General features: G+C 46.2%; 1 protein-coding gene across 8 annotated transcripts in view; it reads right to left on the minus strand.

Moving 5' to 3' along the window:
• Lpin1 (lipin 1) overlaps nucleotides 1-17,837 on the minus strand; it is a 68,242-nt gene that overhangs the window by 22,231 nt on the left and 28,174 nt on the right. For 5 of the 8 annotated variants that reach the window (XM_045149469.1, XM_045149466.1, XM_045149464.1 and 2 more), the window contains 7 exons: nucleotides 17,404-17,497; nucleotides 16,397-16,587; nucleotides 15,282-15,375; nucleotides 13,503-13,572; nucleotides 10,642-10,719; nucleotides 10,405-10,497; nucleotides 5,930-6,009 (listed from right to left, as the gene is read on the minus strand). In XM_045149469.1, the coding sequence (XP_045005404.1) occupies nucleotides 5,930-6,009; nucleotides 10,405-10,497; nucleotides 10,642-10,719; nucleotides 13,503-13,572; nucleotides 15,282-15,375; nucleotides 16,397-16,587; nucleotides 17,404-17,497 (700 nt within the window). The remainder of the gene's footprint in view (nucleotides 1-5,929; nucleotides 6,010-10,404; nucleotides 10,498-10,641; nucleotides 10,720-13,502; nucleotides 13,573-15,281; nucleotides 15,376-16,396; nucleotides 16,588-17,403; nucleotides 17,498-17,837) is intronic. The other 3 variants (XM_004665682.3, XM_045149468.1, XM_045149467.1) reach the window with 1 other exon arrangement.

The raw sequence follows: 17,837 nt of genomic DNA on the forward strand, positions 1-17,837 counted from the left end.
CTGGTATTGGGTGACCATGCAGAAAGAACCAGGAGAACACAAGCTGGACCTCTGGAGTCCCATGGAAGAACTGTGCTCCGAGCAGGTAGGAGAGAGAGCACAGCAGTTAAGACTCTGACAAGCCCGGGTCCCCAGCCCATGGACACTTAGGCTACACTGCTTCAACACACCACTTTGTCTGAAGAGTTGAGGAACACACCACGCCCCATGGACCCAAACTACATGATGTCACAGGGAACAGTGTGGGAAGAATAGGCCGGGGAGATCTAGGTCCAGACACTAGACTGGCATGAGAGGACATCTTTTTGCATCTCAATTTCATCTGGAAAATGACACATTTGACCAGAGTCCCTTCCCTTTACAGTATCTGCAGATCCCATGAGCAATTCAGGTCTTTTCAACCAACATCCTAGAGGATTTTAGGTAGGGCAGGCCCAATCCTACAACTGGCATCCTCTGACAAATGCCAGAATGAAAGACACTTTGAGCAAGCACAGGCTCAGGGAAGAGAAAACACTGGTAAGCCAACCAAACAGCCTGCAGTGAAACGAGAGTCAAATGTGAACAGCAGCTCTTGGTGACAACAGATTGATGTGCGCCTCTGCCGGGAAGATGAGGACACAAGGCAGGATAGCTGTGACTTCCATCTGCTGCCTGAAGGAAAGAACGACCCACCACATTCTCACAGTAGGCGTGCTGAGAACATGGAAGGGAAACACAGATCCAACAATTAAAATGGCAGCTGTACAGTTGGCTGCTGGTGCTTGCTGAGGACTCGTCTACAGTGGTTGCATGCTGCCACCTCTAGGACTTTGCCACCCGTGTGCAACAGGATGCCTCTCTTGCAGAGTCCCCAGGTCCCTCCTGCAGCGGCTTGTTATCTGCCATTTGCCTTAGTGAGGCTGCAAACAACAACAAAAAGGCTCCAATCATTTGAAAATCTGTCTTCAGATGAGGAACCATGAACAACGTTAACGCTTGTAAGAGCATACAGTTTTCAAATGGCATTTTAATTATTTGTATGGCAACAAGCTGTTTGCTCAATTATGGGACTTCAGGAACTGCTCTGTCAATCAAGTCTGTCAATTAGGAAAACATTCTTATACTAGTTTTCTTTCTAGTCATCTTTCTGGTTCTACTAAGGAGACCAAAAGTCAAGAATGCCAATATAAACAGATTTATGTTTCTCAAGAGAATTTAACACATTTTTAAATCCCAAGTCCCCTGCACAGGAGTCGACTCCTGATTTTTCTGGTAGTTCAGAATGGTGAACAATGCGGCTATTTCTATGTTACAGGAAAAGCATTTCTCATACACATTTCTGTTACTTAGTTCCTCATTGTTGGAACCAAATATCTGACATAGGCAACCTGAAGAAGACAACTGACTCCGGCTGACAGTCCACCGTGAAAGCGAAGGCGTGCAGGCAGGAGCCTGAGGCCGCTGGCCACCTGCGTTCAGAGTCCGGAGGCAGAGAACACCGAATGCTGCTGCTCAGCTTGCCTTCTCCTCTGGTGTTCAATTCAGGACCCCAACCCGCGGGATGGTCTGCTCAGTCAGGATGGGCTTTCCTACGTCAGTTCACCAAATCTACACGCTCCCTCACAGATGTGCTCAGAGTTGTCTCCTAGATGATTCTAGACCTTGCCAGGTAGACAGTCAATATAACCATCACAGCACTTGGGTTCAGCTGAAACTGACAGTAAGAAAATCCAATGCAGTTCACATAAACTGCGAGAGCAGAAGCCTAGCTGACATCCCAGCTTGGGAAGAGACCTGGAAGTGTCCTGTGTCCGTTCACTTGTCCCTTGTGCTCCTGAGTTCTTCCACAGGCAGGCAGAAAGGGTAAAAATATCACTAGTGATGTCACTGACGACAGTGCCATGCCCTTGTGACCTTCCCCTCTATCCAAGGGCATCACAATCCATTCCTCTTAACTCGGCTCACTGGAGCTCAGACCTTCTTCCCCAAGTCTAAGCCTGGCACATTACAGAGGGAAGGGTTTGGCAAACACCCACAAATGGAACCATGGACTAGATCTTTCAAATGGTTGAAACTGGAGCTGGAGAGATGGTTTAGCAGTTAAGGCACTTGCCTGCAAAGCCAAAGGACCCAGGACCCACATAAACCAGATGCACAAGGAGGTGTATGTGTCTGGAGTTCATTTGCAGTAGCTGGATGCCCTGGCTCACCCATTGTCACCCTCACTCTCTCTCTTTCTCTCTCCTCCCTCTCTCTGCCTCGTACTCTCTCTTTCTCTCAAATAAATAAATACAATATTTTTTTAAATATTTGAAAATGCTGGACGTGGTAGTACATGCCTTTAATCCCAGCACTGAGAAGGCAGAGGTAGGAGAATTGCTGTGAGTTCAAAGCTAGCCTGAGACTACAGCTTATTCCAGGTCAGCCTGGGCTAGAGAGAAACCCTACCTCGAAAAAAAAAACAGAGTTAACAGTGCTTGGTTTAGCATGTACTCCAGTGGACCACAGTGTAACCTGGTGGCTTGTGTGTTCATGATCACCTTCTTAAGGAATCACTGTGAGCAATCAGTGACGTGGAAGGGAGAGGACAGTGTCCAGTTATTCCTACCCCAGTTCATAGACGGAGACACCGAGAGGGCACTTAACTTGGCAGCACACAGAAAAGCAGTCTAACACCATGCCTACTCTTCAGGGCTGCTCTGAGCTACTCTGGCCATTAGACAGTGCTTGCAGGGAGAGACAGGGCTCCCGACAGGCATTCCAGGAAGGAGGTGAGGCTGCTACAGCTAAACTGCTATTTAATTGCTTGGAATGTACACTTTGTGCGTGTGTGAGTACATGCATATGGTGTGCATGCACACAGGCATGTTCATAGGTCTGTGGGTGCATAAATAGGTGCAGGTGCACATGTACACATGTGGAGGCCAGAGTTCAACATCAAGGGTCTGCCTCGATCTTTCCCCATTTTGTTTGTCATGGGGTCTTTCAAGGAGCCTGGAGCACATGGATTTGGCTAGACTACCTAGCCAGCAAGCCCCAGGGATCCCGCTGTGCCCACCTCTCCGGTGCTGGTGTTACAGGCACACACCACTGGCCTGGCATTTTCCATGAGTGCTGAGGAGCCAAACTCAGGCCCTCATGTTTGTGCAGCAACTACTTTACCCACTGGGCCATCTCCCCAACCAAGAACAAGCACTACTGCAGGGGACAGTTTACACTGACAATTTGACAGATCTAGAATCACCTGGGAGGGGTTATGTAAATTATGGTAGCCCCTGTACATGTCTGTGAGGGGTTATCTTGGTTAGGTTGACCAAGGCTAGAGGACCCACCTCAACTGTGGGGCAACACCGTTCCATGGGCTGGGCTGGGTCATGGACAGTAGTGAAAGGAGCATCCAGCAGCCATCACTCTGCACTGCTTCGTCGCTGAGCAGCTGCCCCAAGCTCCCACCGCCGCACCTTCCCCACCAAGGTGAACCATAACCCATACAGCTCAGTGAAACCTTCCTCCCTTAAAATGACTTCTTAACTAAGTCCTTACGTTGACCTCTTACTCATGTGTGCATCTCTGCTCATGTCTCCTCTTGGGGGGTTACCACCCTTCCTTGCCCTGTCTCCTCCTGGCCTACCTAGGCACCAAAACCCACCAGTGCCTATGCAGACACATGCAGTAATTGATCTGGGACCAAATGGACCCTATGCAGAATTTCTGCACCGTGACAGATTGACTGCATGTCCCCATAGCTCGGTGTTTTATTAAAATTGATTTTGCAGCTTCAGCCTCTAGCAAGCTGCCCCCAGCTACAGGGGGCGTGTTACTGGGGCGGATCTGAATTCCAGTGTAAAGTTTCGCAGTGGTGCTGTGCTCTGGCTGGGCGGGCTTGTGGTGCTGGCTATTTGGTGGTGTCTCTGTTTGGATTTATGAATGGGAGCCAGCTTCTTCTGTCACTTAAAGGAACTACCCTGGATCTGTAAGCTTGAAATGGGTCCCTTCCTCCTCCAAAGTATGCCTGGTTTGGATGTTCACCCCAGCAATGTGAAGCTGCCTACAACACCTGCCTGATGACAAAGCCAGCTGTGGCCACCGCAGTCTTCCCCGAGCAGGAGTACGTGATAAACACCTGACTGGAAATCCACATAGCCCTGCCGAGGAAGAGCACCCACCCCGGCTGGGCTCTGTGTTGAACACACCCACCTGCTCCCTTCCCAGCTCATGCAGAACTGAACTCAAACTTCCTAGATGGGAAAAGATCCAAATAATTGTGCCTGGAAGTTTGTGCCTAGAGACAGAGAGAGAGCCAAATAAAATACCAGCTTCACTCATTGACGTTTTACCACCATGCCTCACCTGGGCATAGGAAGACACAAACCAGCAGAGCCAGGAAAAGTCCCGCCACCTAGATGCGACCAGCAGAAGCAGAAAGTACCCCTTCAAGAAAGTGCCAGCCAAGAGCGGCTACTCCTGTGCAGGACCACGGGCTCCCTAGCCTTGACCCCTCCTCCACCCTAACCTACGGAACTGTGAGGACATCCACCCGTTTCCTCCTTGACTCTGACAGAAATACAACAGTGTCAGGTAGTTTGTGGCCAAGAGCCATAAGCTATGAAACCTAAGCTAGCTTACCCTGTCAATGAACTCATACATGAAACTTGTTTCTGCTTAGGACTAGTTCTGCCATGTTTACAACATGCCCCAGCAGCAGCAGCCCTGGCCCTGTCCTCTAAGGTTCTCCAGACTACCCAAGATGTTGATCGCACCCTCAGTGAATCTGCTGCGTGGCCCATGTGCTCAGTCAGATATGCAGCTGTGGGTTTCGTGGGCTCAGGAAGACGGTAGAGGTGAGGCACAGTGCATGGACAAGATGCTGCTGGCAGATCATTCCTGTCTGTAAGTCAGTGCCACCATGAGCACTAATGGAGTAAGGTGGGGTGGCTCTGACGGTCAGGTCCCCTTAATCCCTGATCACAGATGAACCTGAAGACAGGTAGGTATTCCAAGACCTAACCTCTCCCACTAATATGACACCAGATTCACACTCAGAAAAGTATGAGCAAGTCCTGTTAAGTATTTACACTGCACAGGAAGTCAATTTCCTTCACGAGGAGCATAACTACAGCTCACTGTGTTGTCTGCATGTGTACATGTGTGGTGTGTGTGCATGCATATAAGCATATTCAAATGTATATGGGCACATGTGTATGCTGGCATATGTGTACGTGTGTGCATATGTGTGTGGAGGCCAGACAACAACCCTGGGTGCCATCCTGAGATGTGCCATTCACTTCTTTTCAAGACAGGGTCTCTCACTAGCCTGGAGCTCACTAATTAAGCTAGACAGGCTGGCCCATGCACTCTAGGGATCTGCTTATCACCACCGTACTGGGTTTATTAGTCAACACTGTGCCCAACATTTATGTAGGCACTACGGATCAAACTAAGGTCCTTGTACTTTTGAGGGAAACACTTTACTGATAGAGCTATCTCCCTCCACTGTTTCTTATTTGTTGTGTTGCTTTTGTTTTGTTTTAATATGCTAAGGATTTAACCCAAGACATTACTATGCAAGCTAAGTAAGTACTCTGCCACAGAGCGACATCCCCAGTGCATGTCATTGTGAATGCTACAGTTTATCTCCTCTTTGCCATCATCACCTCTGCACAGGAGGGTTACTGCATGCAGGCACTGTAACAAACACTGCAGCCACAGAACTTCAGCTGTCTGAAAGAGCAGCCACCCCCACATGATTAATGGGCAAAACAATCTAAAATCACCTGTATCCAGTCACAGTCACAGAGTGACTCAGACCCATGGCTGAAACTCCGGCCCACGGCTCAAGCCACTGGCTGAACCCATCAGCATCCAATGAACACAGACAGACATACATACAATGAGCCTCAGTGGGCATGGACAGGAGCAGCAACATGACAATGGCCTCTCCCCATACCTAGTGGCCAGGCCGAGCTGTGACTGCTGCTCTCCAGTACTGTGGCCCTTCCCAGCCAGGCCCTGCTCTGGCTTGCTCTCCTGCAAAAGAAAAAAGGAAAGTCTCTGAAGGAACAAGGACAAACAGCTCACCCAAAGCTCAGGTCCTGCCATGGGTATCACCAGGCCCATGGTAGGACCCCAAAGGGGTCACAAAGGCACACACCCCAGAGGTGGCCCCAGGAAGCTCAGGGAGCATTTGTTTTGGCAGGCCCTCATTACTCCTTTGCTTAGAAATATACAAGTAAGGGGCTACAGAGATGGCTCAGCAGGCACTTGCCTGCAAAGCCACAGTACCCAAGTAAAGCCAGATGCACAAAGTGGCACATGCATCTGGCATTCGTTTGCAGCAGATGAAGGCCCTGGCATGCCCATTCTCTCTGTCTGTCTCTCTTCATTCCCCCTCTCCCTCTTCCTCCCTCCTTCCTTCCCTCCCTCCCTCCCTCCCCCCTCCTCCTCTCTCTCTCTCTCTCTTTCTCTTTCTCTTTGCAAATAATTAAAAATAGTTTTTAAAAAGAAATATACAATTAAGCTGAGGAATGTTTCTGACAGGAACAAGTCTGTCATGGTAAATATCTGTAAACCCAGGCAAACTCTGCCATCACTATCAGATGTAAATGCTTTGGGTGGCCTGGATGCCTGTGGGATTTCAAAATATTTTCTTGTAATTGTAGAGAGAAATGTTGGAAGGTATCTGCATACCATATTTTGCATGGGGAAAAATGTGGAAATGTCTTCTCTTTCTCAATACTACATAATCTTAGTGGGAAACACTCCTGGGATTTGCAGGAGAGCTTTGCATGTCTAAGAGAATATTTGGGCCCAAGCCACCAGCTGTTCAGAGCTGCATTTCCTCTCTATAAAACAAGGATGAGGTTCCCCATTCCCAGTGCTGCTAAATGGACAAAAGGTGGTAAATGCCCATAAAATGCAAAGCCTGGTGCACAGCAGGTTGGGGAAAAAGAGAGGGAGGGAGAGAGAGACAAGAGGACAGGCCCTTGGAATCCCACTGATTAAGAAGAGGCCAAGAGCCAGGAGTGCTGGCACAGGCCTTTAATCCCAGTACTTGGGAGGCAGAGGTAGGAGGATTGCTGTGAGTTCAAGGCCACCCTGAGATTACGTAGTAAATTCCAGGTCAGCCTGAACTAGAGTGAAACTCTACCACAAAAAAACAAATAAACAAAAAAGGCCAGGAGGACATGTAAGAGGACAAAAGTGACACAATGAATCAGGATAAGGGCTTCCCCTGTTGCACTTTAATGAAACAAACAACTGGGCATGGTGACTCACAGCAGAAGGTACAGACAGGAGGACAGTCAGTTTCGGGATAGTTGGGGCTGTAAAGCGAGTTTGGGGCAAACCTGGGCTATATAAAGACCCTGTCTCAAAGAGAGAAAGAAAGAAAAAGAACCATAAACTATGACATGGTGGCTATCTTAATGTATGATTACTCAAGTTTCAAGTGTTCCTCCTGGTCAGTCGTGGGCGGATAGTTGGTTGGTCAGTCAGTTGGTTGAGGCAGGGTCTTGTTATGTAGCCTTGGATGGCTTGATACTATGTAGGTCAGGCTAGCCTCAAACTTTCAGCAATTCTCCTGCCTCAGCCTCCCGAGTATTAGGATTACAAATGTGCTACCACACCTGGGTTGAGGACTTTTTGTTCCTTTTGCTTTGTTTTTATAAGCATGCAAATAATTGATATACCCAATTATTTTTAATCTATTTTATTTATCTATTTACTTATTTATTTATTTATTGAGGTATGTGACCTGGCTACCACAATTTACTCTTTATTAGGCTGGCTCAGAGATATATCTATGTAAAAAAAACTATGTATCTCCATTTTATAAAATATTTAATTTCATAAACACCCCTTATTACACACTAGCATCCCCTCAATTCTAACTGCTAAGACTATAGATACTGTACAAATAAAGAAGTCTTTGAAATTTACTTCTGCCTGAAATTCTAGAACATTCTGCATGCTGTAAATCCACTACAGGACAAGATCCAAGCCAGCTAGCCCTGACTTGTTTACACCCCCTGGAGATAATGGGACAGGTGGTGATGTTCAGATGTACTGAAAGAAATTGTCCAGGAACAACTAGATCCAGATAAAATTCTTCAATGAAACTTTTCCCTTTGAACTAGGAGAAGAAACTGAGCTTGGTGAGGGTTTCTGTATTATTTAAATACCCATCTGGTTTCTCTACACTATTCTCCAAAGCAATCCTCATTTTCTTAATAAATGTCAAACCTCTATGCTAGGTCCAATGTGGGCACAAGGGCCACCATATGGTCACTACTGCATGCAGTCTGGGTCTGGAGAGGAAGAGACATGCTTATGTCACTGATAACTATATAATTATAAATTCTGACAAAGTCTGTGAACAAAAGGCAGGGCTACAAGGGAAAAGAGTAGCAGACACAGTAAACCTGACTGGAAAGGGTGTCCTGAGCAGCTGGTTAATTAAGGAAAGGAAATGACAAGGATCCTGAGGACACTATGCAGAGAAAAATCACACATGCAAAGGCCCTGGGGAAAACTATACTTTCACTAATGATGCTAACGCATAGGAGAAATTTGCAAATAGGAGAATAAGGAAGGCAGCACCCAAATTATACTAGTGTCATAGAACTGGTTCAGACTTTGCTCTTTCCTGTTAAAGCCCCAAGAAGGCACTAAAAAGTTCTAGGCCGGGCCTGGGGCGAGGGCTCAATGAATAAAGCATCTGCCACACAAGCACAAGGCCAGGGTTCTGATCCCCAGGACCCACATAAATGCCGAGTGGGTATGACAACCAGTTGTAATCCCAGCATTTGCGAGACTGAGACACAGGGTCCTTAGGACAGGCTGGCTAGCTAGACTGGCTGAATCTGTGAGCGCTGGGTTCGAGTGCAAGAGCCCATCTCTACAAATGAAGTGGCGCAAGATCACCGAAGACGCCTGACATCAGTTTCTGGGCTCCACATGCACACACGATCACATGTACCCATCCAGACATGCGCCCACACATGCACACACACAGAGACACACGCATGTGTACGCAACATAAATCTGACTACCTTACATACAAACCAACCCAATTACCACATAGAGAATGACAGAGTGAGGGGACAAGAATGGCAAGAAACAGACCATTTGGAGGCAACTCCAGGAAAGAGGGTGATGGCCTAGACTCACAAGAAAGGAACTGGAAAGACAAGGCCAAATCAGAAAACACATGATAGACACTGACACCCTCAGTGGAAGGAGCAAGAAAAAGGACAAGCCCAGCCAGGGACGGGCTGTGAGCCATCTCCTCCCCACGGCCAATGAAGGAGTTAGTTCTCAAGTACTCCCTGAGTTCAGTTTTAGCAACAGCTTTGAAGCTTCCACATGGACACATCTACATCACTGGCTACTTGATAAATGGCTTGGGAGTAAAAATAGAGTCCTCATGGGCATGCGTTGGAAGAGCAGGAGAAAAAGAAGACAAATAAAAAGGCCCTAAAAACAAGCCTTGGGGGCTGGCGAGGGAAGGGACAGCAAGAGAGAGGGGAAGAAGCCAGACAAACTGGAGGTCTACCAAGAAAACTTCTTGAGACACAAGAAAAGGGTTGGACAGAGACCTGGAAAATTCCATGGATTCTGAGAGATGGAAAACAAAGGCATGCATCCTTAGACAGGTCATTTCAAGGAAGTGATTAAGATTCAGTCTATGGCCATAAGCCTATCTCACTACCACTGTCCTCACAAACAGGAGGAAAACATCAAACTTATTCTAAATACTTAAACCACTGTGCTGAAATGCTCCTATTAGCAGATATGTCTCATGGGCTGGTGAGATAGTTCAGAAAGCAAAGTGCTTACTGCCCAAGTGTGAAAACCTGAATTCTGATCTGTCAAGCTGGATGCAGTCACGCATGGCTTTAATCCCAGGATGCCAATAGCAAGATGGTGGAAGGAGTCAACAGAATTGCTGGAAGCTCACAGGCCAACGAGCCTGACTGACGTTTGTAGCAGAATCAACATGGGACCCTACCTCAAACAAGGTGGAAAGTGGGGATCAAAACCCGAAGTGGCCCTCCGACCTCCACGTGCACACCATGGCAGCATGTGTACTCACACATATGAACATACACACACACACACACACACACACACACACACACACACACACTTAAAACAAAAGATAAAATCTCACAGAGGGAAAGCCAACCTGACCTTGATCATCAAACTCACAGGAGGCAGCCAGGTCCTGACCCACTCTGCTCGCCACTGTCCCTTCTTCTCACCTTGCTCGCATCAGGAACAGCTCCTGCACTGCAGGCCTGGCTCATGGAAACAGGACTGTGGGGCGTGCTCATTTCCCTCATGGAAGTGGATGGAAACAAACTTCACTACACAAAACCAAAACACGCCAAGTGGAAGCACAGCTCCGTACCCAGCACTTACCTCCTTGATTGTGGTGTTTCTTCCCCTCCAGGAAAACCACCATCTTCCTCCCTTTCTGGGCATCTTATCTCTCATGATAGAGTCCACAGTGGCCTGTTTTAAATGGATGGTAACATAAATAATGGAACCAAAAAAGGTCAACTTAGCACATTCCAACCAAAAGAAACACACATGCAAATCAAAGAAAAATCAAACAAAAAATACAAACAAACCAAAATCAGAGGAAACATAACATACTGTTTGTGAATTAAAAATTTTATAGAAGCAAAACCTAATGGTGTCCAAAATTACATTAAGGTAACTTAAGCATGAAGACTTAAGAAGATGGGAAAAGAATAAACAAACAACAAACAAAATACAACACAACAACAACAGAAAAAGAAAGCATTAAAAACCATTAGTGATTAGTAGACCAGAAGTGTGCAAATTAAAGTGGCTAACTGATTAAGACACTGTTAACCTCAATATGGTGATCATAAAATAAAACGTGAGAAATGATTACTACAGCATAAGATCAAACAGTTTTAAACAAAAGGTAAAATACAAAGACCTTTTTAATAAATGTAAATTTCCAAATTTTAACTAACTTAAGTTTTAACAGATTGATTTAAAATCAAGTGTCAAAAAAGAAAATTCATAATGATAACCTGAGCACATGAAAGTATGACAGGGGAGATTAAATATAAATTGGTAACTTTATAAATTATTTCCAAACAAGAGTATCTGTCTTAAAGCTAATCCCAAGACCCACACAACTGTTACCTAATTTCCCTTCCTCAGTTTACAGAACTCTCTGAGTAGTCAGTAGGGAAAGGTTGAGATCCTTTAACCTCACAGGATACAGGTAAGCAGACAGATACATAACTCACATATTTAGCATAAGACTGTTTGCCTTACCTGACACAAAAGGAAGCCTGACTACAGTTAAATGAGAGCTGTGTATACAATGTCCATGAATAGGACATATAAAGACATCCTTTACCCTACTCCCCTGCCCACAATATAACCCCCAATTTAAAAAAGAAAAAAAACTTAGGATTATTATGCTGACTAACTCTAAAGTTCTTTTAGCAAAATCAACAAACAAAAAGAGCAAGAAAATTCTCAAACAGGAGTATAATAAGTAGACACCAGCCTTGTAGGGTGTTAAAATATATTTGAAAGCTACAGGAATTAAGTGAACATAATGTTGGCTCATGAATAAATACATCATAAGAACAGGAAACCTAAAATTCAGATTTAGAAATAAGCTGAAATTCATAGAAAAATTAAATAAATGAGTGTTGTCTTCCTCCTGGGCAGCAAAAGCAGGTTCCAAGCCTGTGGATTGCCCACCTGCCTCCCTGCTTCCATTTCCTGGCAAGAGATGCAAACCTCAGCTCAAGTACCAGGCTGCACAGGTTCAGAGGAGGTGGGCTCCATTCTAGAAACTACTCCCCAACTGGTCTGTGCCATTCATCATTCTACCAAAACTCAGTTTTGAACTTACCAAATTTTGGCTATGAAACATGAGGAACCTGTCCCTCGCCCTTCCTACTTTGGATGTCAATATCTAAGAAAATGAAGTTTAAAGCAATTGTCTTGGAACCATAAATGAAAATCCGTGAAAAAAAATCAAGCCCACCAACCTCAAAGAGTCTTATCATGTGAGATACCAAGTTCATAGTATTTGGGGCATTTATTATATTTTCCATAACCCAAAGTCTCCTGATTCAATAACCAGCTAGAGAAAAAATTAATATGACTCCCAAAGTCTTCCTCATTACTCTCTGATAAAATATGGATGGGTCAAATATTTAAAGTTTGAAAAAAGTACTAGAAGAAAATATAGAGCATTTCCAACAAGTTTTGTAAATGAAGAAGCAAGGCCATTTTAATGTGACACACAACCCAGCAGCCATAGGGGGGGAAAAAAAAGTGACAAGTTCTACATGTAAAAATAATTCCTATAATTAGAGAAACACAATGGAGCCTCGAAACTCCTAGCTAAACCTGCTTTTAATGTGCAGATCTCAGGGAGCAAGTTAAGCTTTACAGCCATGTGAATCTCCTTTTTTATAAACTATATTCCTTAAGTTTCTATTGCACTGGTCTTCTTACTCTATTACTTTGTAAGCCCAAGAACCTACCTTCAAAACTGTATCCCAGGCCATAGACACCAGGAAGAACCACTCTGCACAGCACCCCTCCACTCTGTCTACAAATAACCACAGAAACGTGCTACCAAAGATGAGGCCCCCACCCTCAGACCACAGTGTACACAACCTCAAAGGAGTCAACAACACACACCCACAAAGTTGACTTTGACACCCAAGCACCTCGGAAATTGGAACTACCTGACAGACTGCAAGAACCTCAAAGCACCAAGCATGTGCTCACTATACAAAGAACACAAGCAAGTCTAAGACAGGGTCACTTCAGTAAAAAGGACATGCATATAATCTAGTAGGAAGAACAACTCTGAAAAAATCCACCGTCGGAGGCCGAGTGCCTGGTGAGTTGCTGGGGTGGGGGTGAACACACTGCGGGCTGGCAGCGGGGGACTGCCCCTTATCTCCTCCTCAGTCACTCCCTTCCTCTCACATGGTAGCTACAAGCTGCCCAGGCACTTTCCTCGCTCCTGCCCAAGAGGATCCAGACAAGGGGTTGGCTTCTTGGCTGAGCCGGGCCAGACAATGCTAGTCCTGGGACCAGATGCCTTGCCAGCCTATACCCGACCTGCTGCCTGTCACCCTTGGACAACCTTGACCTCACTTGGTTCTGACATCCTGGCACTCATCTAATCCTAGCATAGAAGGTGCTGGAATGGGATCATGGGTCTGCAATGTCACATTTCACGAGGCTTTCCTTGGTAAGGAGGAAGGGAAGTAAGTTCAAGGTGCAAGAGAGCAAGACTTGAAATTCATGATGTGTCTATAGCCACACCATACCGAGCACGCCCAATCTTGTCTGAAACTCATGATGCGCATACTCATGAACCTCAGAGTACAGTGCAGTATTAACTCTGTGCTTTCTAAAGTAAAAGTTAACTTCCAAGGCACCAATTAACAGAGCCACCATCTCTGGTGCCCTCTTTTCTTTTTCATGTTAAAGCTCACCTTTGGCAAAGGTTTCTGGAAGGCCTGCATGGCCAGAAGTAGAGGTGCCGCTGTTGTCCAATTGTAATATCTGATAAAACAAAAAAACAGATGTTAGAAGAGCAAGGTTCGGATGTCATGCAGGCTCTAAAGTCTAATATAGTCTCATGGAAAATTTGGAAACCCCAGTGAGCTCCTTAAGAAACCAAATATAGGGCTGGAGAGATGGCTTAGCGGTTAAGCGCTTGCCTGTGAAGCCTAAGGACCCCGGTTCGAGGCTCGGTTCCCCAGGTCCCACGTTAGCCAGATGCACGAGGGGGTGCACGCATCTGGAGTTCGTTTGCAGAGGCTGGAAGCCCTGGCGCGCCCATTCTCTCTCTCTCTCTCTTTCTCTCTGTGTCTGTCGCTCTCAAATAAATAAATAAATAAAAATTTAAAAAAAGATGTGTGCCACCATGCCCAGTCCTTTAAAAAAAAAAGAAAGAAAGAAACCAAATACAGTTGGCTCCCTCCCCAGCCTCTCCTGTCAACCTCACCCATGCAATGGCTCCCTTCCTCCTGCTAACCCACAGCCACCATCAGAAGGTAGCAGTAGGAAGCTGGAATAGAGTCAGTCCACAGAGAGTCAGTGCATCTAGTGCCAAAAGGTGCTACATGGGTGACTGGAGGAAAATGACCAATACCTGTCCAAGCAACTCATGGTCTAACCTACTGAGCAGCAAATAACCTGTTGTGATGCCCACACAATAGTGCAATAGTGGCACACAGCCATAGTGGGGTACCAACTGCTCTTGATTTGGCTAAGTCATCCCCTCAGTGGTACGGGACCCATAGCTAGAGCTGGGAAACAAGTCAGAACCATATCCAAACATAAGCCCACTCTCCGTTATCAAGCTACCATCAATCATGGGCTACAAGAAGGCCTATGCCTATTAAATTCTCTATAAAAAAAAAGTTAGGGTTATCTCATATGTCCTGGTGCTAACTTACTCTCCATTGGAGATTCTGCTTCTCTTTTTCAGATAGATGCAGATCCTAAGGAGAGAGCCACCCCATCATACCTCAAAAGGGCCCCGGCTGAAACTAAGAAAAATTGGCGAAACAAGCAAGGGTGCTGTTTTCCTGGTGAACCGGATACCAGCAAAAGGGGGAAGGAGATCAACACAGAGAAAAATCAACTCTTACCAAATCAGAGAACCAGAGCCCCAGAGGCCCCCAACACCTCATCACTGAAGCAGACCAAAAATGAACCCAACATGGCTCAGGGAAATTTTCCGGAAGGGGGGCAGAAAGAATGTTAGAGTCACATGTTGGGTCATGATTTGCAGAGACATTTATCTTACCCATAAATGTGGGCTAACTCCACAATACACGACCCATTTACATCAACAAGGAGGGGCCCAGGGGAGGGGGTAGGTCACAGATGAGCCTAATAATGGTACCAAACTGACTGTATTTGCTGAATACAAAACTAATTAATAAAAAAAATTAACAAAAAAACAAAGAAGGCAGCAGTAGCCACGGCAGTAGAATGAACAGCCAGACACGCCACTTGCCAGAGAACAGGGAGTGCCACAGTGTGCCCTGGACAAGTATTTTGTCCCAGTAACTAGAAAGCAACTAATTATAAGCAACACAGAATTTCGCCAATAATGAAGAACAATAACAAAGTCTAACAAAGACTTTGTTCAACATGACTCTAAGACTTGATGTCTAAGTATCTATATTTGAAAAAACATTTCAAGAAAAGAACAGAAGTAGTATCATGCTACTGCCAATGGGACTGTCATGGGTACTTACTTATTTCCAATCTTAACCACAAGATTGGGGTCATCGATGATAGCAGGGTTGTCAACAAACTGTTGATATGACACGGTTTGTTCTAAAAATGCATCTGTGGCAGCAATTGTAGGAAATAAAAGAATGATAAAGAGGAAATTTGGTTTTACAAGGCCTATTTTTTAACTTTTTATTGACAACCTCCATATACCATGATCATAATCTCCTCCCACCACCCTCTCTATCCCTCCCCACTATGCCCTACCCTCCACTGAATCCCTTTTTCTTCTCATCTAGTCTCTGTTCTATTTTGATGTCATCATTTTCCCCTCCCATTATGTGGGTCTTGTTCAGGTGACACCAGCCACTGTGCCTGGAAGACAGTAATGTAAGCACTCCTCCTCTTCCTTTGCTCTTATATTCTTTTCACCACATCTTTCACAGTGGTCCCTGAGCCTTGAAGTATGTGATGAGATGAAAAGACCTATTTTTAGTGTGATCATTCCCAAGTACCTTTTTGAGAGTTTTTGGGAACTGTAATCATGCAGACAATCCTACAAAATGCAGTTGGAAAGAAGGGGGCTGAGGCTTGTTTGGGGGATCGTATCTGAGCAGAAATGAAGGAAGCTGGGGCCATGTTGGGAGTGTGGTGCAGGGTGCCCTTATCCAGGACAGCCACGTGCATACAGGGAGGCACACGCATGCACATCTGCTGAGGCACAGCAATGGCTATGCCAGGCCAGGACACCAGGTGACAGCAGCTTCGGTCACTTTTGTTGGCATGACCTGAAACAAGTTACACTTGGAACTCCCCAAGTTTCAGCTCCCTCCCATGCAGCATGGGCATAAGCACTCTGCCCACTTTCTGAAGGATCCTAAAGATGGACATGAATGGAGATCAGTGTCTTGCCCAAAGCAAGAGGTTGATCAAATGTCAATGCTGTGGGAAATGTGGGGGATAGGACATGTAGCCCCAGTGCTGATGCCCAGCCTGAGGCAGTGACAGAATTATGTGGGGCTGAGGACAGCAAGTTATCTATGCTATTATTAACCACAAGCAAGAGAATGGCAACCTAGGTGCTTGAGCCTTCTCTGACCATCAGCCACTGGAGTGTGCTGTCGCCACTACCCAGTACCTTTGGTGATCTCCCTGTGGTCGTTGAGGCCGCCACAGAGTGAGATGGCTATGGACGGCAGGTCCCTCAAGCCATCAGAGGTGCTCTCCACGCCGCTGTCGATGCCAGAACTGCCCACGGACTGCGGGGACTGGTTGGCAGATCGGACCCCATTGTCACTGACATGTTTGGGGAGCCCCGAAGGATCTCCACTGGAAGGAGGAAAACAGACGTTGTTCTGAGCATTCTCCTTCCCTCAGGTCCTGCTGTAGACACCAGTGACCCTCTAGCAAATTTTCACCCCTCAGAGGAGCACTGTCTACCAGCAAAGCACCAGGACAGAAACAGACAGGACTAATGACCTGCCTCAGAACACAAGCCAACACGCAAGTCGCCTCACCAGCCAAGGCCATGCCTGGCTTAAATGCGGCCCTCCGCTGCCCTTGCTTCTTTATTTCCTTATCAATCAGGGAAAACTAGACTCAGCAGGCATGATGAAACGTGCCTCTAATCCTAGCCCTCAGGAGTCTGAGGCAAGAGGACCGTCACAAATTTGAGGTGAGGCTGGGCCATACAGTAAATCCCAGACAAGCCTAGGCTTACAGAGTGAGATCCTGCGAAAGGAAAGAGGGAACAGTGAGAAAAGAGGGAAGAGGAAAGGGACGGAAGAAAAAGAAGAAAAAAGAGGATCAGGAAAGAGAGGGAAGGGAAGGGAGAAAGAGAAAAGAAGAAAACAAATTAAAAAGAGGGAGGGAGGGAAGACAGAAGAAGGAAGGCAAGCAGGCTGAGAGGATGGCTCAGAAATTAAAGGCATTTGCTTCCAAAGACTGAAGACCTGGGTTTAGTTCTCCAGCCGTTCAAGTAAGCTGCACTCAAAAAGTGACACAAGCATCTGATGCTGGTTCGCACTGGCAAGAGGCCTTAGTGTGCCCATGCACACACATTTGGAAATAAACAAAAGTTAAAGTTAAAAAAAAAAGAGGAAGAGAGAGGAAAACAATGGTTTGAGAAAAGAAAACCACTTTTACTTTTTGGGGAAGTACAGGGCTGCCACTTCAGGATCCATGTCTGTAAGGTCATCCAGATAAACGCCATCAGCTCCGAGGTGTCGACTCCGTTTATCTGAAAGAGCGAATGGAGCCAGTCAGAGAAGCGCTACCGCAGAAACCACCTCTCAAGAAGTGCATCTCCGGGACCAGCGCCAGAGCACCACGTGCAGATCCGCTTCCTGGTATAGAACCAGCCCAGGAGCACACACGCAGGGAAGGATACGGTGCCATCTGCCAGGGCCTGGGAACACACTCCAGCACTCCCTGCTAGGTAAAGGGCCTGACAGGTTCTAAGCTCTCAACAAAGAAGCTAATCCCATAATTCCTGTAACTACCAATAGTGACTGATCAGCCCTTTCTTGAGTCTTCCAGGGCACAGCACCCTAAGTGCTGTGCTGTTGGCCCCTGTTTAC

This window comes from Jaculus jaculus, chromosome 5 (genome assembly GCF_020740685.1).
Source record: "Jaculus jaculus isolate mJacJac1 chromosome 5, mJacJac1.mat.Y.cur, whole genome shotgun sequence".
In the NCBI taxonomy this organism is placed as follows: domain Eukaryota; kingdom Metazoa; phylum Chordata; class Mammalia; order Rodentia; family Dipodidae; genus Jaculus; species Jaculus jaculus.